At 40.1% G+C, this 24,850-nt stretch overlaps 1 protein-coding gene across 9 annotated transcripts in view; it reads right to left on the bottom strand.

The window, feature by feature from the left end:
- FAT1 (FAT atypical cadherin 1) overlaps positions 1 to 24,635 on the bottom strand; it is a 105,321-nt gene extending 80,686 nt beyond the window's left edge. For 3 of the 9 annotated variants that reach the window (XM_015624988.3, XM_033513413.1, XM_033513411.1), the window contains exons 1-2: positions 24,171 to 24,631; positions 13,114 to 16,402 (exon numbers count right to left, since the gene is read on the bottom strand). In XM_015624988.3, the coding sequence (XP_015480474.1) occupies positions 13,114 to 16,381 (3,268 nt within the window). In that variant the 5' untranslated portion in view covers positions 16,382 to 16,402; positions 24,171 to 24,631. Of the gene's footprint in view, positions 1 to 13,113; positions 16,403 to 22,289; positions 22,378 to 24,170 lie in introns of those variants that run through there. The other 6 variants (XR_004496856.1, XM_033513415.1, XM_015624990.3 and 3 more) reach the window with 4 other exon arrangements.
- Between the last annotated feature and the right edge of the window lie 215 nt (positions 24,636 to 24,850).

The raw sequence follows: 24,850 nt of genomic DNA on the forward strand, positions 1-24,850 counted from the left end.
ATGTGATAACTGCACATACGGTTTTAATCAACACTCTCCAGAATAAAAAATTACTAATGGTAGTAGAAATGAATGCAAGTTACAGTCAAAAAGTATAAAAACCCATACATTTAATTCACTTTATTGCTTACTAGACAAACCTGCAAGCATTTGGATGAACAGAGACCACAGAGTGTCTCTGACAGAATTTCCATTGAAAAAGCTTTTAATTATTCTCCACAGAAACATTCTTTGCTGAAGATAACTGCACCCCTTGTAACAATACCTAAGAGAATGAGTAACACTACATAAAACAATAATTTGTCATAAAGCCATAACAGAAGTAGATCAACTCTGTCAACACTCTGTAAATGAATGAACAATTTGATATTGTAGGTAAGTAGTAGATCATTAGGACACAAAATGCATTTTGCTCCTAAACCACTGAAGATTTTTTCCTTAAGAAATTCACAGAATAGACAGCAACTAGACAGAGCTGTAGCAGGAGACCTTCTCAAATCTCTGTCTGTGCATAGCTGTCGTCAAAAAGACATTCTTGAATGTTGACCATTCTTGTGTTTGACTAGACTGAGTGACTCAGTTTCCAAAGTATTTTTTTATCATCCCTGGAATTACAGACATAGAATGGCATATATTTCTTATTCCATTTCCTCCCATCATTACACAATGGATCAATATTCACTCAAACATTTACTCCAATGATCAGCAGAAATCTTGTTCTCACTCTAATTGTCACTCCCTTCTTATTAAACAACTCACATTAAAACTGATGTGCTATTTGAGTCAATGACAACTCATTTTCCACTAACAATTTTTGAACCTTTTCACACTTTCCTCCTCTACCTTAACTGTAAAGATTCAAATCAGTACAAAATTTCAGTACAAAATTTCACCATTCAGTATGACCATTCTGAAGCAAGCAAAAAGCTAATTGAAAAGCCCATGTTCTATGATAGCTTCTGATTTTATATTTACAGGCACAGTTCCTGACCTATTGGTTTCTGTATGCCCCCCCCGTTCAGAAATCTAATTAGGAATGGTGTAAAATAGTTTGGACTGTGAACTGCTTAGATTTTATCACTTTTCCTTTTGAGCTATATCCATACACAAGTAATCCATTTATTAACAAATTGTCATCTCTTCTTACATCTTTTTTTACTTTAAAATTACTGTCTGGACAAACACAGGCAACCCAAAATATTACTGTACTAACTAATAAGACAGGTAGAAAGCATGTAGGTATAACCAAACATCAATAAAAGGCACGGGTCATTTTCCCATTTCTGATTTATCTGCTGAAACTGATCCTGTAATATTTAAATTACCTTCAAAGTAATTAACTATTAACACCACACTTCTTATGTGAAGAAATAATCATCTTTCTTTCCCTCCTCCCAAAGTAAGTAACATTCCTTGCACAGGCAGCTGCACATTTGTTAATCATTAACTGCTTTTGAAATAATGATGGAGACAAACTGTTAGCTATTTCTCACAATGGTACACCAACAAAATCCTTAAAACAGAAGATGAAGTGAATACTGTAAAATTATTTACAGTAAGAAAAAGATGCTGTATTATCACAGCTCATTCAATATCTTGCTGACAATATTAGTTGTTGTGAGCAAGACTTTCTGTGTTCAAACCTAAGTAATTAACCCAAATTTCATCAATAAAAAAAAGCACTTTTAGCTAAAACAGAAAGGTCTTTTTAAGAAGATGAACTATGCCACTAATATCTCAAATAATAAAATAATACATATGGCCAGAATTGCAACACCAAATATAATAAGAGGCATAACCAATGCACACATTCCAATCTTATCTAGAATTACTTTGATTCACTCTACCTTGCTTTCATTACAGGAAGGGCACAGCAAGGGCATTCCTCTTAGATCAAACAGAAAATTCCACAGACAGAAGTTTCCACATGTCTGATTCGTTGCAGATTAAACCCTTATCATTAGAGAGCAATCTCTAATTTTCATAGAGACAGGATATATCCTGTCATGGCAAATCTACAGGCAAAGGGGGGAGAAGGATTAAAAAAAAATAAATACAAACCCCCTGTAGAATGGAGATGTATTCCCCATGAAAGAGCTATACATGCCACTCTCACAGCTTTGGAGAAATGGAGGGGAAAACATCCCAACATTAAAGATCACATTCATAATTCCATAATCCATAATTCCATCATAAACTTCTTTGCACTGGAAGTCTTTCAAGCTGAACTACCAAACTCCCTCTCTCTTGTAAATACAATCAGGACTAGAGGAAACATCCAGGAAGTCTGCATTCATTTTTAGCATACTATTCGTTCACTTTATTCACTTTCAGCATATTTTGTTACCAGTATCTTCATTTTTTTTTAACCCACATGACTAGATCAACTCTGAAATGCTCACGTACATTACCAGTAACACTAAAATCAGAAGGCTATTCCATAATTATGCTTCTTGCATTTCGAAATTTGTAATATAATAACCTTTTAATCCTTAAATCCTACACAAAACATGAACAAGCACTCTACAATTAGAAAATGCAAAACCAAAACTCAGTAATTTTAACTTTCTGGTGTATGCAGGTGGTATCAGGCTTTTTGCATCAGCAAAATAAAAGACTGTTTTTTATATAAATACCCAAAATGACTGATTTAAGAAACATGCAGATTTTGGAAATTATTTATGTTAGAGAGGATTATTCCAGGTAGAAGACTTGTCAACAAAGCAATGCAATTACTGTATTTTCTATGTGTAACTTTCCCAAGATACAAGCAGATATTCAGCTCTGTTAGCAGCAATACCACAAGTCTGCAAAGACACAGAACTCTGAGACAAATGAACTATTAATGACCACCACTACTAGTAGGTCAAGTCAATTTATATCCACTAACTCAGCAGTTTGCTCTTTAACCCTAATGCCAATCCAAACTATGCTTGGTTCTTATAAGAACCATGAACGTAGTGATTATCCTTGTTCACAAATAATTTTAAATTAAAAAGAAGCAGTGATTAGATAGAACACGAGGAGTTTGGGGAAACCTTATTTTTGAACACAGAAATTATTTGTTGCACTCCTGTTGCTAGATTCTTTGGACACTTCTGTTTTTCCAAAAATCCCTTTCTGATGGCAGTGGAATGCTAGAGACTTTCTTTTCTTGAGCCACCTGGAGAGTATGAATTGAAAATTCATTTTTGGTCACATTCAGTTGTCCAGCGTAATAAAGTCGCAGATGCAGTAAGAATGATACACAGATTAAAAAACAGACCTGCGAAACCTAATTTCAGCAAAGCCCAAAGTATTTTTAAATCCAAGTTCTAAAGCTGCAACTACTGCATGTAATAAGTTCTGGAAGTTTGCCAAATGCTCATGTAGGTTTGTCCTTTGTTAAATATGTCCAAATGCTGTATGATTAAAGTCTAAAATCTTCAAAGGAAAGAATAAACATTATGCAATCATTTCAAGCTCCCCTCCTTTGACCTTAATATGTACTTCAAAAGCTCAGCAGATGCTTAGTAGGAAATAAATCCCCAATTCAACAGATGTCCCAACAGTGATATAGCAAGATGCACCTTCCATAGCTTTTGGCAACCCTTCCCTTTTATTATTCCTCTGCTCAAAAGTACTTTCCAAGTCAAAGGGAGACCCAAGCAAGTTAACAGGCCGTTAATATCTATTCTGCTGCCTGAACTGATTGCTGTTTATAAGGTAACCTTTGGGACCACATGTGGCTCAGCCCCAGTTCATCTCCTACAGAGACACAGCCCCCAGGCAGCTCTGTTTTCATCAAACCAAGCTGTAACCCAATCAACACCTTTCACAAGAGAACAATCCCTTACTTTCAGCATGCCTGCAGTAGAGGAGGGGAGCCTCAGCTTTTGTATGGAATCCCTATTTGGCAGCTAAGGTGATGTTTTACTCAGTAGGATACCTAAGAAAACTCAAACTACTTTGGAAGATGCCCCTGCCAACAGAAAACATAAGATGAATTTGTTTGTCTACAACTAATTCAACTTTTTCCAAAGACACATTCTAAAAGCTGCATTAACAACCTAATAGCACTTTGGGAGTTGCCACCATCACAAATGCAAATTACATGGTTTTCCTCAAGCCTAAGAAAGAAAAGTAATTCCCTAGCTCCAGGCTGCTCAGGACCTTGGTCCAAACCCAGGCCTCCTTAACCTCTGCCAAACTGAAACTCAAATGCCAGGCTTAGTTTGATGCACCTAAAAAGAAACACAAATGCAACAGCATCATATCACTGTTTTACCCAGTGGCACCATTAGTTCTAGACCTTAGAATGAACATAATCACACCCTCAGGACAGCAGAACAAAGCTGCAGTCAAAAGCAGATGGTCCCTGACAGGTTAGCCTGGTAACCTCTTCAGAACTGGAGTTACTATCATGCACTTAACTAATTTTGGGTGTGAGATACTTTGCTTGATGCTGGTACCATGGCTGCCTGAAACCTGAATTTAGTCATCTCCTAGCAAAGTACTTTCTGTATTGCTTTCTATGGATAGCAGAGAACTGAGCTCAGTCTGGAGCTATCAGTCTAACAGGCAGTGGGTCCCTGGCTCTTTTATTTCTTTAATCAGACACAAATTGTATTAAATTTGGTCTATACTCTTTAAAGAAAAATTTTTAGATTTCTCCTAATACTAAAGGAGATCTAGAAGTACAAAAATCATACTTAGTAAGCTGGTGTTACAACTATTTGTACTGTCTCATAAAAGAGAATCTATGTGCCAAATGCCTCATTTTTAAAACCAAAACAAATTGGCGGAAAATATATTTTAGTTGCATGAAATCTTAAGCAAATGTTTTTTAAACTCAAAATAATACTCAACTGAGGCAGTTGCTTTTTTTTTTAACATAACTAATTTTTTCTTGCACAATGGCCCAAGCTTGCCTTAATGCCACAGAAGAAAAATCCATAAAACCAAAATGAAGCCATACAGATCATCTTCTGCATCAGCTTCACTCTCTTCAACATCATACTGAACACATGCAAACCCACTGGGTAACCCTTAATTAGAAAGCAGAAAATAATACCCCATTTTAGAAATAGTCTACCCAAGTTTTTTTAGTATCTATAATTAACAACCACAAGTATGCCTCCTCAATTTAAGTGTCCCACACAGATATGGTTGTCTCTCCCATCTTGCAGACTAAGCTAGAATTTCAGCTCTGCTCCATATATAGCATGCTTGATTACCACTGAAAATTATGGTAGGAAACAGAGGTCATAAAAACAGGGGGATAAATGCTTTAAACCATAGGTCCTAGTGTTTGGGTGGGCAGAGTACCGTAAGTGGCTTTATTATTTATTGTCACAACAAAACCTTTTTTTCTGGTGGTTCGGGAGAACCTTGATAAGGACTCTCCTGCAAAGGATTCACAAGAGCGTCAGCAGGAGAGCTGAAATGTGCAGACCTGGTCTAGAGTCAGAGAAGCTGTTCTCATGTTGCTCATCTTTCTCAATTCAACACCAAAGGGAGAGAATACCCAAAGAACAAAATATACCACAAGAAAAAATCCTAAACATGTATCAGCATTAAAGTATCTTTCCAGAGCAGTTAACTACCCAAGTAATCCTTACCTGCCCTGCTGCCTTTCTTTAAGTAGTGTTATTTTTCACAAAACTATCCTCACAGAGAAATCTAAAGGAATTACTATTTCTGCATCTCTGACCTAAACTAATTCATGCTTCCAGAACAAAACAGGTTTTTTTATTATTTTGCACAGATAAACTAAAACTTCTTGAACAGATATGTTCCCAAAATTTTTCAAAACACAAAAAAAACCCAACCCAACATACACTTTTACAGAGATATGCACAAAAATACATCTCTCAAACTCAGGAAGTGTTACGTTAATTCTTTCATGAGCTTTAATTACACAGTATTCAAACAAATAGATCCTTCCCCTTGTACTGTTTTAATCAAAGAAATAAGTTTAACAGTTTCTGTTCAAATTCCCGGTGTTGAGCTTAAATTCTGTTCCAGATGCCATTGTGACAACTAACCAACCAACTCCAGAATGCAAAAATAATCTGCATAAGCCCTTTGATTTACAAAAAAACTCCCATCTGCTGACTAGAATGTCATTCAAATCTCCAGCATACATCAGAATTAGGTTTTCTCTTAATTGCAAACTGAAGTGCAGATGAAACCCCTCATTTAAGCAATTAACCTTCCAAATTAACATTTATAAGCTTAAGAATTCAACTCTAACTTGGAGTTTACAGAACCTAGTAATCATTCTGGGTTTTTTTGTTTGTTTGTTGTGGCTGTTTTGCATGTTGAGGGTTGTTCAGGTTATTTTTTGTTGTTTTAGGTTTGGGTTTTGCTTTCTGGCTTTTTGGGGTTTTTTTTAGTTTGAGTTGGTTTTGTTGGTTTTCTTCAAACTGCATCAGAACAATCTAAATTCTTACTCTAGGAGACACATATGCCTCAGCTATTGAAGAACTGTAACTGCTATAGCTACATGGGCAAATCATTAACTTCAGTGCAATGTAATGCAGCCGTACAGAACGCAGAGTAGGATGAAAAACATTCACCCGAAGAGCTAATTAGATACCTGGGAGATTAGTCTGTGCTCTGAGCCTGTACCTGAGCTAGCTAGGGTAAAACTTTATTGTGCAAAAAGCTGCAGCCACTTAGCCTTTTGCAGAAATACAGAACCTCTTAATTCTCTCTCTTCAAATGTAGTGGGAAGAACCGCAGTGCTTTGCAGGAGTAAAATACTATCAGAAGACCCTATTCCATAAGGGTCTTCTTTCTAGTTCTTACTTTTAACTGGTCAAAATACTCACAGAAGGAGTTTTAAATACAAAACCTATCTGCCAACAAGACTGCAGTGTGGACAGAAGCCAAGCAGGAAAGGCCACTGTCACAACATTTGTAAACAAACTTAGTCTATGTGAAGATACTCTAAGAAAATTCTAGTGGGTTTAATATGATTGACTAATTCTTTCTCTAGTACCAACATCACCTGATCAATTACAACTTTTAATTTAATGTTTCATAGCTTTCTTGTAATGAGATTTACCCAACATATTTTTCTGTTCATAGTTTTCAGCAACTACAGTCTGACAGATCTTCAGAAAAAACACTAAGCCAACACATAAAATGGAACTTGTATAGTAGAAGAATGAAAACTATTAAGAACTTCTTGGTATCTTTTTTTTTTCCTTTTTTTTAATTTTAAACTGAGAGAAACTAAGTTTTTGCATATCCTGATGTTTGTATCCATGACTTATACAATAAGGTTAACAAAGTATACAGAAGGAGCAACTTTAAGATGAAACATTCAATAAAAGTGTGAAGAAAGTCATGTACTTGTAAGTTGCTTAACTACAATTAACTTAAAACCAATTCATACTAAACTTAGTTTTGATTTAAAATGCCTCCCCTATCTCCAAGTATTTTATGACTGTATCTTCACAACAGACAGACAGAAAACATTCCCAAGCATCTGAACTTGTGTACTGTTAAATTGCGCTTGGTTTGTGCCAACTACGGTTCTTCAAAGAGCAGGGGACACAGTTAGGAGTGATTAGGATTCCCAACAGATGATCTGAGTACAGTCACCCCTTCTAGAAGTACCAGAGTTGTTGGTATAGATGCAGGCCAGTTGTTTTCTGTTCCAGAAAATGGTGATGGTTTAACAGCTATCCAGTGGGTGGTTATGTGTTCTGCTCCACTAATGATCACAGCGTTCAAACTTTTCTAATCCAAGCCTTAGAAAAGCTCAGAAGCCAAAGACCACTGAAGAAATGGAACCTGAAGCAATCCCTTATGTACAAATGTTAATGATATCCTGCATTTAAATTAGTGTATTTACATGAACACTACAAAGCAATGTTAAAATACTTATTACATGTTCTGTTCCTTTTATGAGTATAATTCAGTATTTTGCTTTACACTGTTAAAATCTTATTCATTCTCCTTAATAAATGTCTTCCCAGCTGGAAATAGTTCTGGTAATATTAAAAATAGCATCCTATAGCCATTAAGCTTTATTTAACACTATTTTATGCATATAGATATAGTGCAATAAAATTAATTTTCTTCCATATGCCCCTGCTAATTTTTTTTTTGCTGCTCCTTTAATATTCTTTACCAAAACAATTAATTTTTCCTTATCACAGTAGCAAGGTTACACTTGAAAATTACACGGTTTTAAGGGAAGACTACACAAAAAAGATAAGCATCTGAATATTACAACCCATGTGACTTGAAATATCCCCAGATACAAACTAACCAGAGACTGGGAAAATGTTAGAAGAAAGTATCATCTCTGTGCCCTGCCTGTGCTACTGGTGATAGCATCTCAGGCTAGACAGATCTTTGTTTTAATAAATCACAGTCGTGCATCTTTTTATGTCAGCAAATTAGTTTAATCACCTTTGTCCATATCGTTAAAGCAAAATTACTGTTCTTCTATAACACTTATGGCCTAATAACTCAAATTCAGGTTAATGAAAGAACAAATAAAATCCTTGGTAACAAATAAATACACACTGTAAACACAAGTAATAAGGTTATCATATGTGAGGGTCATCCTTTACACCATTCTGGAACTAGGTTACATACTGAGAAATATCCTCAATTGCAGAAGTTTAGAAAACACCTGCTGGTGGCCTTACAAGTTGAACTAGTTGTTAAGTTTAATTTATATCATTTATAAAATTTGCTGTGGCTTGAAATCTTACTGTGCAGGGCCTATATGTAACACTCAGCACCTGCATGTATAAGGATTGTAAATGCAACCACTCAACTGGTAAGTTATAATAGACACCACGGAATTCATTATTTAAGCCTTCCTTCACTTTGGAGCATCACTTTCCAGCATGGGCTCCCATCTTTCCTAAACATTTCAATGAGACCTTTCTTAGGCTAAATTACCCATGGCATCTACAAATCCAGAGTCTGCTGCCTCCCTTAGCTATCTAAATTTTGAGCACTACAAAGAAAAGCAAAACCATAAAGAAAGAACCTTGAAACAAGATCAGAACACCTCTCAATAATAAGCTAGAAGCTCTGATATCTCAAGGAAAAGAGCAATCTGCTTGGCAAAAATTCTTTAGAGAAGACCAGATAACTGCTACAAGTTTTTCTCAGTCTCATTCTCAGAGCTGAAAATCAGTGTGGACAACTTGCTCCCTACATGCTGGTGCTCCCATGATAGCATTCCATCCAGCCCCGTGAGTGACACTGTTCACATGCCTAAACAACTGGAAGAAGAACTAAGAGCTCCTTCCATCACTGTTTTTACAAACTAGAGCTTCCATCTTTCTGTTAACCTTTGAGGAGTGCAAGTACTCAATGGAAATGCACCATCCTTGAATTTGAAAACCAAAAAGTAAATAGGAATACATTCTTCTTTTACCCTCCTTGCCCACTGGAATAAAAACTGGGACGAGGAAGTTTCAGTGTTGCCTTGGTCCCACAGAGCTTCTGCTTTGGGTTCTGCTCCAGCAATTGCTTCTGTAATTCTTTAGAGTTTTTCTCAATCGAAGTAGCAGCATGGTACTGACATGATTTATCTCACTTTTACTGCTCTGTGCTAATGGGATTTAGATGGTGCATGGGTTTTTCTTGTGGCACACTGAGATCTGCATCAACACAATGCCTTCTATTATTAATACACACCATTGTGCTCAACTCCTTATCAAACTCATTGTTAAAATATTTTACTGCTGCTTTAGCAGGCAATTTATATAGCCAATTGATCATCTCAATTTACAGCCTTCAGTTCTGCTCACAAATAAAAAGAGATCTTAAATTCCAAGTTCTCCTGAACACGTACCTAAAGGATAAACAAATGGCTTTGTTATATAAATTCACAGCACAAAAATCTCATTTTAATATTTTTCCTCTCATAAAATATCCCAAAGTCTTCATTTATCATGCAATTTAAATTTTATTTCTGTACAATACCAGGCACAATGGACTATTGTACTTCTGAATCATATATTGAGCCATGACCTCTAATCTCTCTCCCTTACCCCCTTGGCTCCCAGTTAACAGTTTATGAGCTGAAGATAGCATGAGGCTGAACCTCAAAACAATCTCATTAGTATCATTTATTTTCTTTAGCCATACTTTCAATCTCTATAACTTCCTGAGGAAATGGGTTTCATGACTTTATTACACTTCATGTGAAAAATACTTCCTTTTAGCTTAGGAAAGGGAGAATACTTTAAAACCTGTTAACTGTGTGTGCCCTATTTCTTACATTACAAAAAATAGACAGTGATACAGGTGCTACAGAAACTATTGCAATTTTTTAGACTTTATCATCTTGTTCTCCTCCTTTTCTGACCATTACTGCTTTTTCAGGATTTAGAATACTAAGAAACCTAAAATATGCTAACTACCAAATTCACCCCTAAGATATCTTTTTTCTGTGTTTACTTGAAAAGCATCAGAGCAGTCAGGGAGCTGATAATCAAAGCAGCTCCTGAGTTTGGAAATACTTGGTTTAGTGCTCCCTGCTAAGAGATTCACTGCTAATGGTTTGAGCACAACTTGCAGAAAACAGGACCTATGAAAACCCGCTGACCAAAAATAAAGGTAAGTGCTGGAAAACAAAACTCAAGTCGTCATGGCAAAGATATATTAAATTACCTTGTGAAAATACCAGAATCACAGGTAAAAATATCAAACACTAATACCATTTCCTGCCTTTTGAAGTGTAAAATTAAAACAAACTAAACAAAGGAAACACAACCTAAAAGTCAACAAAAATCAATGCATGGAACTAGCTATTCAATGTTTCTATCATCATCTGGTCTACCTGCAAGTATGATTGTTGTCCTTAATTTCTTATAAGCAGGGGATAAAAGAGCCACTCTGAGCCATGGAATAGTTAAGTGTTGATTTGAAACAAGTTCTTAAATCTGATTTATTTGTCTTTAAACCAACAGTGTAGTATGATGCTCCTCAAAGACAGCAGGAGCATGTAGGCATGTATCTGGGGTAAAGGCAGAAGAACCTTTCAGCAAGCTGAAAAAAATTAGCAAGTGGCTTGATAAATCTTTTGCATTGAAAGAAATTTCACAAATTCTTCAGTGTGCTTTGTTGGCTGATAATCAGTCTGCTCCCTGTACCAAGGGCAGTCCATTTTGAAAAATATGACAAGTATTCAGACACTGCAGTACAAAGAATGCCTTCAAGAACAATTCTGATAGCTTTTTACCAAAATAAAGTGTAAATCCAAAATTTAAGGTACATTGTCAAGTTTGTACATACTCAGTGTCCTTTCCTGAGTTCCTAAAGATCAACATTTGATGGAAAAAACACATCAACCAAACTGAAATAAACACTTTCTTCCCCACACCAGTGTCATAAGTTTGTTCAGCAAGATTAAAAACTAGCAACCCCTCTTTACCACCACTCCATTCCCACCAAATCCCTCTACTTTCATCCCCAAAGAACTTCAAACACGAGATACCAGATATGAATACAGACAATGCCTCTCCCTGGCCTTGAAAATACAAAGCCACTGTTCTGGACATTATTATTAAATAGAAGCTGGCTTTGGCCCAAGCTCTGCCAACTTTGTAAACCCATCTGATAAAAAACAACTTACTTAAACTCACACTAATTCGTTAGTCAAGTAAACTAGCTTTGTGCCAAAAGAGTAGAGAGGCAGCACATGCAGACACCTAATTCTGCCATGGTAGTACCATCACAAAAATACACATATCTGCCCACCTACCCTTAAACAGGTCCATTCTTACTTACTGCTACCTACCACTCCAATAATAAATTGCCAAACTCAGACTCATCCTATAGGACAACTAGAGACACTTCTAAAATACCATAACACACAGCGAGGTTTAATACACTTTTGTCAAAAGAAATGCATAATGATAGACAAATTAATATTATGCACAGATACCAAATGGCCAAAAGTGAAACTACAAGGTCTTGGAAAAAAGTATTCAATTCTTCACTTTGAGAAAATCTGTTTCACTATCTTAACTATGTGGTTTGTTAAAAGCAAAGCTAAGGGAAGCATTGCTACATTTCAATCTGTACAGTTTGTTCTTTAGCCACAAACCAGGTAATTTGGTAACTGACTGTCTAGAGAATTAAAAATAGTTAGGAACAGTTGGTTCACCCAAACCCTAAGGAGTAAAGTGGTTTCATGAGTCTCTATTATCCACATTCACAAATGTGGGAAGAATATAGAACACAAGTGACTACTGGATGAATCAGACATCATTCCCACCTTTTATTCTCAGTTACAAGCTTTTTTTTCTTTAAGACATCGATTACATATGTCATCATTTACCTATATGTAACCTGTAGACAAATGCAGCTCCAGATTCCTCCTCAAATTATTTCAAGATGCTTAGATAATTGCAAAATATCAATGTTCTGTCTTTATCAAAGACATAAATGAATAACTAGCTACATAGACATCCAACCAAAATGTTAAAAGTCAGCACTAGACTGGAAATAAAATGACATTTCTTCTGAACACATGACACTGGAAAAATTCTACCGCTGATCATCAATGTATGCATTATTTATTAAACAAGTCAACAGTTCAGTCTGTTTAATATGAGGTTTTTCTAAGGCTGCATCAATGCTTTCTTCAATAGAAGCCTTCTGATGAAGGCGGCACTGGTTACTGAATTCTAGATTCTAGAGCACCTGTAAACTCTGAAAATAACTAACAAAACCAGCACGTATGGCAATATCACATCCACGCATAAATCCAGTAAAAGGAGCAAAAGATAATGTCACTTAAGACTGGAAAGAATGACAGTGCCACTGTCCACAAGACACTGTGTGTGTGTGCTCACATGAGGCAGATCTCAATTTTATATCAAGAATATTCCTACTTTTTCTGGGCGGTATAGATTTTAAGACTTAAACACGGCTTAAGGTAGACTAGACGGAAGTGGGAATATTAGAGAGAAATTACTTACCAAATATATAAAAATAATTTCACTTAAGTAGCAGACAACTATACACACTGTCAGTGACATCTTTTTGTCCTAACAAGAACACTTGTCAACTGTGACAATGCTGCTTCTCTCTTTCCTGGCATTTGATTTTATTTACTATATGAAAATAACAAAGCCACCTTACCTTTTTCTTCGTCTATTCGAAAAACTCCTACACCCGATCCATCTCTGATGGAATATCTGATCTCCCCATCTCGTCCTGCATCTTCATCATAAGCAGATACTGTCATTACTGAGGAGCCAACAGGAGCATCTTCTTTTATAAAGCCTTTATCTGCAAATATGGAGAACTGTGGCGGGTGCAAGTTTTCATTCACATCAATTATCTCAACCTCAACATAACACGTTGAGGACAATGAAATGGGTTTTCCTTTGTCCTTGGCCCGCACCGTTAAGTTATAAAGTTGCTTCTTTTCATAATCCAGTCTTTGTACAATACGTACTGCTCCACTTATTTTGTCAATGTCAAAGGTGCCGTCTCCACTGTCCAAAAGGCTGTACCGTACTTGACTTGACTGGCCTAAATCAGGATCATAGGCTTCTAGCCACGTAATAATAGTTCCCTCAGGAAGATCTTCTCGAATTTTCACATGGTAATTTGAAGGAATAAACTTGGGAGGATTGTCATTAACATCTTCTACAGCCACTTTCAAAATAACTGTTGAAAATAACTGAGGTTCTTCAGTAGGCTGGTCCCTAGCCTCAATTTTCAACAAATAAATGTGCTGTTCCTCCCGATCCAGGACCCCTACAACTTTCACAACTCCTGTCACAGAATTAATAGTAAACTTGTCTGTATCTGTAAGAAGAGAGTATTTCACTTCTCCATTAGCCCCCAAATCTTTATCAGTTGCTCCAATTTGAATTATTGCACTGTTAGGCTCTTTATTTTCACTTACATCAACAAAATAGCTGTCTTGGAGGAACACCGGTGGGTTGTCATTAGCATCCAAAATTTTTATATCTAAAAGGGTCCAGGCAGACTTCTGTGGAATTCCAAGATCATAGACAGTAATATTGAGAATATATTTATCTTTTAGTTCTCGGTCAAGGGCAGATAGAATTTTCAGCACTCCACTTTCCATATCAACAATGAAACTACTGTCTTCGTTACCTGCAGAAATAACATATACTAGCTTTCCATTGAAGCCAGTGTCAAGATCAGTAGCATTCATAGATATTATGCTGGAGCCCACAGGCTGGTCTTCTTTTATCTCAATGCTACTGGGGAGAGTACTTCTAAACTGAGGTGCATGCAGATTGACAGAGTGAGTATCAAAGAAAACATCCTCAACTTCTCCACGATTGTGCAACTTATTTGCTTGTAAGAGTTTCTCTGCAAGCATTTTGGCGACACCAGTTTCTTCACATTGCAAGTTGACAGGTTTGCGACTACTGGCTACAGTTATGTTGATATACAATGGTTTTGCAAAGTTCTCTCCATCTGTAGCTGTAATTTTCAAACTGTAAAAAGACATTTTAGCACCTAGGCCATCTATTAGTGACTGTTTGAGGGAAAGGACTCCAGAATTTGGGTTCAGGCTAAATAAATCCAGTTCATTTCCAGATTCAATTTGGTATCTCACCAACTGGAGCTCATCAGCATCAATAGCAGATACAGTTGTTATTTGTTCTCCAACACCAAGATCCCTGGGGATTATTCCCTCACAATTTATTTTCTCAAACAGAGGTATATTGTCATTCAAGTTATTTAAAATAATAGTAACAGGAGCTTCAACTTCTCGGCGATATGGTATACCCCAATCAGAGGCTCGAATCCTTAAATTGTAAACCCTTGGCATCAATTCATAATCCAAGTCTTCTGAGGTACTAATAATCCCACTGAAATGGTCAATCACAAATGGCAAAGGATTTAGGTTTGCAATGCTATAGGTCACATAACCATTTTCCCCTTCATCAGGGTCTTTTGCACTTACTCTCATGACACTTGTACCTATTGGCACATTTTCATCAAAGGAGGCTTTATAGGATGTCTGAGTAAATTCAGGAGGATTGCTATTCATGCCTAGTACCTTAATTAATACTTTTGCAGAAGCTCTTCTGTCACTTGTCACAACTTCAAGTTCAAAATGGGATGCATATTGTGCTTTTATGGGTTCTAAAGTGGTAATAAGACCAGTGTGAGTGTTCAAATTGAATTTTACTTTTCCTGGTGTGTTTTTAAATACATATTTTAAATGAGGGTAACTAGGCACAGCTTTCACCATTATCACAGGTGTGTTTGGAGGAGCAAACTCACTTATTTCAGCTCTATATATCTCTTTTTCAAACCTGACAGGACCAGACTTAAATTGTGGTGATGTCACATGAACAACTTTTACAGAAGAAAACTGTGGGGGATTCCCTTTATCTTTAGCTTGAAGGGTAAGGTTGTATCCAAAAGGGTGACTCTCCCAGTCAATGGGACCAATGGCTTTTATTCTGTATTCTTTGCCACCTGGAACAGACCTCACTGTTTTGAACTGTTGAAGCGCATCTCCTGCAACAATATTTAATGATGCTATTTCCCCATTTGAACCCTGGTCATTGTCCTCTACGGTTACAATTGCATACGTTGGATCTGTGTCTGATTCTGACGGAGTCAATGGAACAGCTGTAATCACAGGGGCATGTTCATTCGCTTGCTCTACATGAACAGTTAGTTTTGCCATACTGCTTATGCCACTGCTACCATACAGCTTCAGACCACGGTCCACAGCAAGAATTTCCATCTCATAACGCTTAGTGTCCGAGTAGTCAAGTCTACCAGTCAGAACTACCACTCCACTTGTTGGGTGTATAGCAAACACATCTGTTCTTTCTTTAAAGCTATAGTAGAACTCTCCATTTGTTCCTATATCTGCATCTGTCGCACTGACTCTTGCGATGCTGGTCCTTATTGCTGTGTTTTCAGGCAAAGAAACACTGTAAGATGTTGGAGAAAACAAAGGCCGCAAGTCATTTGTATCCAGTACCTGTATCCTGACCTTTGTGCGTGTTTCAGCATTTGTATTTTTTTCAACTGCTTTAACGGTCAGCATATAATGATCCTTCACCTCCCTGTTAAGGATGGCTGTGTTTCCTCCCTTGGTCCGTATTCTCAAAAAGCAAAAGTTTCCAAGAACATACTCTTCGGCTTTGAACAAGTTCTCACTGTCACCAGAAATAATTTTGTATCTTAAGTCCCACAATGGATTTGTAATGTAAATGCCCATTTTCACTGGATGCCCAACGTAAGTCTTGGCTGCAGAATTCTCATACACAGTGGCATTATACTGTACTTGTGTAAATTGCATTGATGGAGCATGGTGTGGCCTTTGATTTCCTTCACAGTTTCCAAAATGCTGCACCAGCAGCATCAGCAGCAACAGCATAGTCAAGTATCTTCCCATGGCAGCGATTACAAAGAAACCCTGAAACAAGAAAGAGATGTAGTAAGACTTACGATTGTTCAAATGTTTATCAAATAAACATTGATGCTTAGATCAGAATTCACACTTGAAAGAAAGCTGTAGGTTACACATTTAGGCTATACCCTTTTCTTGCAGAAAGTGTCAAACTTATTTGCAGTGATAAAAACACAGATAAATTAAAAACTCCTAAAAAAAGCCAAGAATCCATTACGTCAAAAGTCTAGGAATTAGTAATGCAACACAAGAGGAACACAGAATTAAGTTCAAATGAACATTCCCATGAAGCAACATGCTAGAAGAAATACGTCAATGCTGTCTGCTAGGAGCAAACTAACTAGATCTGAACTAATCTGGAGTAGTGAAAATTCACTCCAGTTCTCTACTTCACGCATGACAATGATGTCTAGTAGAAAATTCTCCTCCCTCATTTAATTTAGATTGTAAAATGGTTGATGTCCAGCTATGTGGAAGTAAACTGCAAGGGCTGGCTTGATATTACCATCAGTTCTTATAGTATCCTATGTACACCTGTTCCAAGAATTATAAACATTATAATCAGAGAATAGTACTGTACTGTATTCCCTCCAGCTCTGACTATCCTTGTAAGAGTAGTTCTTACCATAAAAAAAATACAATAAAATCAAGCACCACTAAGGCGTAAAGCCCATAAAGAATAAGACATATTCATTTATTCCCCTCTCAGAAGAGATCTGAAACAAATTAGTATCAAGAGCTATGGGAACAAGAATCTATCAAAATTACTGGTGGAACATTTCAGTCAGGTTTCTCCAAAGCACTCCAGAAATGACAGAGAAAGAGCCTGGAACAGCAAGACAGTCATAGAGGCACACATTCACTGGATTTGCCTTTTGAAGCCAGTATAACATTTCTGCTATATAAATCTAGGCAAGACTGCAATAGGAAGAAAGGCAGAAACCTCAGGAACACAACGTCTGGGACCCCCTTCTTCATGGGGGTTTACAGCAACCGTCTTTACTCCTTCAAGTCTCACAGTATAACAAATCAAAGCTTCAGAAGGCTCCCTAAACAAGCCCAAGCTTTCAAGATCTTGGGGACATAATTTCTTTCCAGCAAGTAGAAAGCAATCTGACATTGTCTTGATTACTTTGATTAAGTAGTATACATTTATTTCTTTCTCCTTTCCCTGGGTTTTTTTCCCTGGCCAATCTGCTACACAAACCAAACTAATTACTCACTGTGTCGTTCTTTTATTGTTCCTGACCTTTTTCTCCCCACACTTTAGCTCTAGTTTGCCCTTATCCTATTCTTTGGCTGTCAATCTCTCCCAAGTGCCTATCTTCATGCTAGTTCTGCTCACCACTGCTAAAATAATATCACATGTCTCCTTCCTCCACTGGCATTTTCTCTTACAGTAATTTCTCACTCCCCTACTTCCTACCTCCTCAGGTAGATATGTGAAAGACCACACTGGCTGACATTCCATGGACTTACTCTGCCCACTAGCAAACACCAGAGCAAATTAATTTACTTGTGTCAACAGTTCACTTAAAAACCTTAGAAGGAATTCAGTCACAGATATTACTAAGTAAATGATTTTGACAGGAATTTAAGACTCAGATTCACACAAGCTATAGGAAGTATTGCAGAGAAGTAATGAAAAGGAATATCCTTTTGGAAAGAGAAAAAAAACAACGTGTATTTCTTTCAAATCTAGCATTTAAGTTGCACAATTAAAACCATAAATATAGCAAACAAAAAGTGAGTAAGCAAATAATGAAAAGCATTAAAGCTCCTTGAAGTAAGTAACTAGCTGGAACCAATATTTACAAGGTCTTAACACTGAATGAAGAAAAGGTTGGGACAGCAAATGAGTGAGGTTGGAACAGTCACCATTTCAATGGCTTAACAATATTATTCCTCCCTATCTGCTTTCTTTCCCAGGCTATGATATGTCCTGGGAATACAGAAACATTTGGGTCACCAGGGCTTTATGTCCCAGCATATTGCCAAGTTAACAAATATTCGCTTAAAACCAAAAAAAAAAAAACAAAACCAACCAAACAAAACAAACTCTTAAATGCAACTAAATCATTGCAATAAATAGTTGATATCACTAATTCCAAAATTTTGAAAATTTTAAGATGCCACCAGACTGGCCTAAAAGGCAATGTTAAGAAGATTGTTTAAAACATCATTATAAAGCAATCAACAAACCCAGCTTTTCCTCCATCTTGCTGGAATTTTGGAAACCATCTATTACCAATGATCTGTTACTCAATGATCAAATTTTATGTTGATCTGAACCAGATGCTTCCCTCTTCTTTCCCTCAGCTACACTAGGATTTTTTATTATTATTTTTAATTTATTCTGAAGTTCAAAACCCAGCTTTACTTTAGATGCTGCAGCACCTGCTAAGTCACTGCCTATGCTTACGTTTGGCAACAGGCTATTTGAAGCGGTGGATTTATAATGTAAAACAGTGTATTTGTTTGTATCTTATCTTTTGCCTCTCACATCTCAGGCACATTAGATGGCACATGTACCACACTGTGATGCATTAAACTGCATTAAGATATCTAAACTTGCCATTAATATTCAAAGGTGTAGGTTGTATGTGTAGGTTTCACTATTACTATAAATATTTTTCTGTGCCATAATACCTTGAGCACTTCTTGCTGCTCTTCTGTAACAACTTCATGTGTGCTCAGAACCAGCAACAGGCAGCCCATTACTGAGAATCCAATCCTCAACAGTAACCCCCACAACTTGCTGAGTCACAATCAAGAATGTTAAAGTATCTCTCAACTGAACAGCTAACCATGTCAGATAAAAACAAGTTAGCAATTTCTTTCTGGATGATACTATTTCCATTTTGTCATAATTTATACAGCTACTGAAAACTAAAAAACATTGATTATGATCATCCAAGAATCAACATAGTATATTCTTGGAAAATATCTAAAGTATTAAGCTATCCCAGTTATAAAGACCACTAACTACTAAGAGAAAGTATGAAAGCACTAAGATAAAGTGATAATGTGTTAGATATAAACTCAGATGGCTCATTACAGTGTGCCAAAATGACTGAATTTAAGAAATATTTTAGCCCAAGGCTACACTTTGAACTCTTAAATTTTTATTATCTTTGCAATATGACCAGTTTAGGATTTTCTGTATCCATGTTCAATATATAAGGCAACCATTTGCTTACCAAAACATCATAGACCTAAATTCATAAGAAGTGTGCTTTTTATTTTGAAAAGCTACTTTCAAAGAAACTTTATTTTCCTATCTGGAAATTATTATTCAAATAATTTTTATTTATAAGCAAACTTGGCACTGGGATATGTAAGACAGTTTTACTACTTAGTTACAACATTATCAAAACTATTAACACATCATAACATTAACATAATTTGTACATAAAAAAATTATTAGTGCAACTTAGAAATATGAACTATCCTCACATTAAAGGTGTAAGTATAATTTTGGAGCTAGAAGAGCTCAAATTGATAACTTATAAATTAAGATGACTGGATAAGATAGCAGTAATACAAAAGACTGTTTCTCTTAGCAGGAAATTTATGTAGTAACATAGCAGTATGTAGATTTCAAAGTTTATAGTTTGAGATTTAAAAGTTTTAAGACTAAAATACAGAACTTAGTAAACAACAATTTCAATGCCAAGCAAGCAAAAAAAAAGACCAAACCAAGTTTATCTTGCTTATCATAGATACATTGAACCAAGCTTACCATATATCAGTGGGGGGCACACTGAGATATTTACTCCCCCACCAACAGAAGTCACAGGTAGAAAAAGGACCTAAATCAGGCCATATAGTCTTAGTCTCATTGCTATTCTTTTTCTACATGCAAGATCTACCAGTTAAGTCCAGAATAACCTACCCACCAAGCAAAACATTAACTGTTTACCTTAAAGGTCAGTTTTGATCAGCACACCCAACTGATGCTGTCTGACAGAAATGCACTGTGAAACTAAACAGTCATGACAGAATTTCTAGTGTAGCAGTCTAGGCGAGACCGTGTGACTTTGCAAACTGCAATAACTGTGGTCACACCTACCCTTTCAATTGTTTAAAAGCAATTATTTATGTAGTCCGATGGGAAAAAAGAAATACCAGGTTTAGCTGTTTCAACGCACTTAACTTTCCAATCAAACAAATTAACAGTGTATTTTGCTTTTCAGAGAGTGAAGGTGTTTGTTTTGGTATGCAGAAAATTAACACACATGATGAGAGTCTATGGTTACTTTAGAAAAGCTGGTAAGTTATTCAGAAAATGTACATTGTCTCAGAGATTAATGTAACAGTTTCAACTTGTGACTAAAATCCAGTAAATTTTATGTTTGTATTCCCCCATGAGTTAATCCCATGAGCTATTTTGATTTATGTTTTCGAGATATTAGCTGTTAAAAGGAAAATGCAGCAACTATATTCCAACAACAGGCAAAGATTCTGAAACCAGAATGATTTGATGACCTAAGATTCACATGGAGAATTTCGACTATTTATCTGTAGGCAGCTCCTGATGTATCTAACATGAACTCAGCAGCTGTGCAAGTAAGAGTTTGATTGAAATTTAGCATGGTACCCTAAAATTTGTGATAACAAAAATAGTTACTGAATTAGTTTGAATAGTTTGAATTAAGTTTTAAACTTAAAAAGAAAAAAGGAAATCTTCGAGAGTTTAAAGCCATCTTACACTTGTTTACTTGAACCGATAGCAGAGTTAACGTAGCCATACAAAGTTCTTTAGCATGCTTAATTAAAAAAAAAAACAAAAAAACCAAACACAAAACTATCCTTCCTCTGGGATGACTACTAAAGCTCGCCTTTCAGTCTTCTAAAAGAAATTTTAGGATATCAAGGTGAATAAAACAAAAACTTGAAAAATAGTTCACAGCATGCAAGTAAGATATTTACTCGCTAAATAAAAGTTGCATTATTTCCACACGGTTAGAAAAGCAATTGGGAAATACACATCTATTAGACAACATTCTTTTCTTTCACAGACAGCGGAGGTTGGTAAAAGAATACAGGTAGTATTTCCTATGCCACTCCCTAGGAACAACTTGTCTCCAAGTACTTAAACCGCAAGAAAACCTGCTGCTAGAAGGCAGCATTTCTTTAACTTAGTAATGCGTTTCCGAAAAAAAAGTTTACAACAGAGGGATACTATCAGCGGTAACACACGAGCGAGATTAAAAAGTGCATCTTTCAAACATAACTTTGTTCTGCTTCCACTGCCCTAAAGAAGAATAAAAGCGGCAGCAGAAGCCGACTGAGGAGTCCAGCCGGGCTCTTCCGGGGAGCCGCTGCCAAACGTCGGGTCCTGGCGGACGCTGCCCTTTACCTTTCGGAGCAATCCGGCGAGGAACGCAACGAGGGACGCGGTGTGGAAGTGCGAACAAAGGGAGAAATTCATCCTAAGGTACTTCTCACCCGCCGCGAACCGCCCCTGCCGGCTCACCCGGGAATGAAGTTTGCAATGGCCCATCAAAGGCACTCAGACACCTTGCCTCAGGGAAAAGCACCACCGCCAGCTCTCTTCCCCTGCCCAACTCAGGCGGAACCTGCCCGCTCAAGTCCTGCTGGCTGTCCGGGAGCGCGGCCCCGGCTACAGCCGGCCGGGCCGCCGCCAGCCGCGGGGGAAACGGGGGGAACGGGGCCCCCGACGCGCGGGGAACAGGGGAGGGGGCGGCCGCCGCTCGCAGCCCGTCCCGCCGGGGCCCGCAGCACGAGGCGGCCGCTCGCCCAGCGACTCCGGGCTGCCTCGCCCCCGTCCCGGCCTCGCCTCGGAGCCTCAACTCACCCAGGGGTCCGCGCCGCCCGTCCTCCCCCCACCGCCAAACTTCTGCCAACTTTAGGCTGTCCCGGCGCTCACCTCAGTGCGGCTCGCTGCCTGCGGGGCGCGGGCCGGGGCCAGCCCCGGACAGTGCCTGCCGCGCCGCTCCCCCTTTCTTCCCCGGCCAGCAGCGCGCCTCGCCGGTGCCTCTCCGCCCCCTGCGGCCGCGGCGCCCCCCGCCGCCGGATTCCTCCGCGGCGCTGGACGGCCGCCCCTCCGGAACTCGTTTCTGCGGCGTTCGGCTGGAGCGGCGGCAGCTCCGCACCCCTGCCCGGCCCCGCCGTGGAAGGACGAAACGCGGAACAGAACAGCGGGGGAAGGGCGAGCGACAACCACAAGGTGTTCCTCCCGGTGGTCTGAGACTGGGGGGATCCCTCACCTCCGCCGCGGTCACCCCGCTCCTGCACGACGGGAGCGGCAGGGAATCGGCTGCCGGTCCATGAACGCGGGCGACTTCGCGTATGGCGAAGTTCTCCCCCAGAAAGGCTACTCAGAAACTTCGGAAAGATGCTGCCGGGGATGTCTTACGGGGATGGCAAGAAAGACCGTCAGAGCCCGCGGGAAGACGCGGTCCTCTGCCGTCCGAGGAACATCGGGTGGCCGGGACAAGTCCCGCACCGGTGGCGCCCAGGAGCGCCCAGCGGCGACCGCAGCGCCTCGGCGACCGCTCTCCTTCCCACAGGCGGCCGAGCTGCCGCCCCCGGACCGCGCCGGCGTTCTTGGGCTCACGCCTTCCCACCTCGGCCGGGCCGGGCCGGGCCGGGCTGGGCTGGGCTGGGCGAGCCGCCGCTTAACGGCCGGGCGGAGGAGGGAGGTCTCGGCAGAAGCCAAAAGCGACTGGCGTCTCCCGTGTTCCCCGGCACCGCTGTAAGGAACTGCGCCCTGTTCCGGCGTCGGGAAAAGCAGCGGCAGCGAGAGGGAGTGCGGAGCCGGGTATACAGCCGGGGAAGCGCAGCGGAGACCACCCTGCTGCCCGCGGAGGGGGTATGGGCTACCTCTCTGTACCCTCAAGCGGAAAAGCGCCCTGCCTGATCCAGGCTGAAGTGATATCTGTCACTCTGTTTCCCTCCGTTAAAGAGTAATACTCCGAAATGGTCCTTGAAGGATTCCCCGCTCATTAATAAGTGATCACACATAATAACGATTAAATGTTTGCCTGGGGAATCCTGTCCCAGCGGGCTCACTACGAAGCCGGGTTGCAGGCAAGAGCCGCCAGCGGGGGCGCATTTACCACGCATTAGCCCCGCCACGTCTTTTATTAGCCACATAAATAAATACAGCCAGCGGCGGAGGGAGCCCCTCTTCAACCACAGCCCCACCCGCCCAGGTCAAAAGGAGCCAACGCCGCCAGAAGCGCTGGCTCTCAGGGTCACCAGCCCGCAGCCGGGCGGCTCCGCCCCGTAGCGCCCGCGCCCCCTCCCCGGGGCCGGTCCCGCAGCCCCCGGGCCGGGCACCGGCTGCCCCGCGGTAGCGGCGGCGGCGCAGTTCCGGGGCGGCCGGGCAGGGGGCGCCGCGCCACAGCGCACGGGCGACGGGCACTGCTCCCAGCCCCGGCTCCCAGCCCCGGCTCTTCCGAAGGGAGCGCAACCGAGCCGGCAGCCCCGCGGCGACCAGCCCGGCTCCGGCTGCAGGGCTTCGGATCGGAAAACTTGAGCCTCGGTCTCCCCCGTGAAGGGGGCGGTAAAGCTTGGGGTACCTTCAGCTCCAGGTACGCGTAGCTTTGCATGGAGTTGACGTGCGGTATATATACACGTATATACATATATATAAACGTACACACTCTACACAGTTAAAAACCGCGGGTTGAATCCAAGACCTTACTGTTTTCAGTAGCGCAACAAATTAGAGCACTCGAACTCTCGAGGGAATCATCCTTCTCAGCACCCTGCTGATAATAAACTCATTAAACAAAGAACTCACCAGACCAGCTGGACTCGGCACTCTTCTCACAAAGTCCGCTCCAGCTCAGTTCATCTCCGCACGCTTCCTCCCCCCGCTTTCTTTTTTGTCCTCAGGAGAAAGCGCGATCAATGCTCCGGTGCCCACACGCCTTTTAGAGCGTGAACCCCGCGGTGCCCCTTTCGCTCAGCGCGGCCCCGGCGCGCAGCCAGCGCGGCGCCCGGCCCCGCCGCCACAGCGCGGCATGTCGGCTCCGACCCATCCGCTCCTTCAAACTTGAACGAGGGGAGAAAGGGAAAAAAAGACGGGGAGTGGGAGAAGAAGAATTAAAAAAAAAAAAAAAAAGAAAAAAAAAGAAAAAGAAGAAAGAAGAAGAAAGGCGAGAGGGAGGGAGAGATCCAACTTTCTTAAGACATGTCCAGGCAAAGAACGGGCAGACTTGAGGAGTTACAGCAGCAGAGAGAGTGAGAGTGGAGACGCTGCGCCGGATCGCCGACTCCTTCCCTCCCTCTCTCCTTCCCCCGCCTCCCTCCCTCCCTCCTTCCCTCCCTCTCCCTCCGTTTTCTTTCGCACTCTGTCCGTCCCCCTCGGACCCTGCTCACGGCAGCACCACTCCCCCTCTCTGCTCTCGCCGCTGCAGTCGAGCGCGGCGGCGGGAGGGAGCAGCGCGGAGCTCTGCGCGCCTCCACGGCTCCGCGCGG

This window comes from Parus major, chromosome 4, assembly GCF_001522545.3.
Source record: "Parus major isolate Abel chromosome 4, Parus_major1.1, whole genome shotgun sequence".
Taxonomy (NCBI): Eukaryota; Metazoa; Chordata; class Aves; order Passeriformes; family Paridae; genus Parus; species Parus major.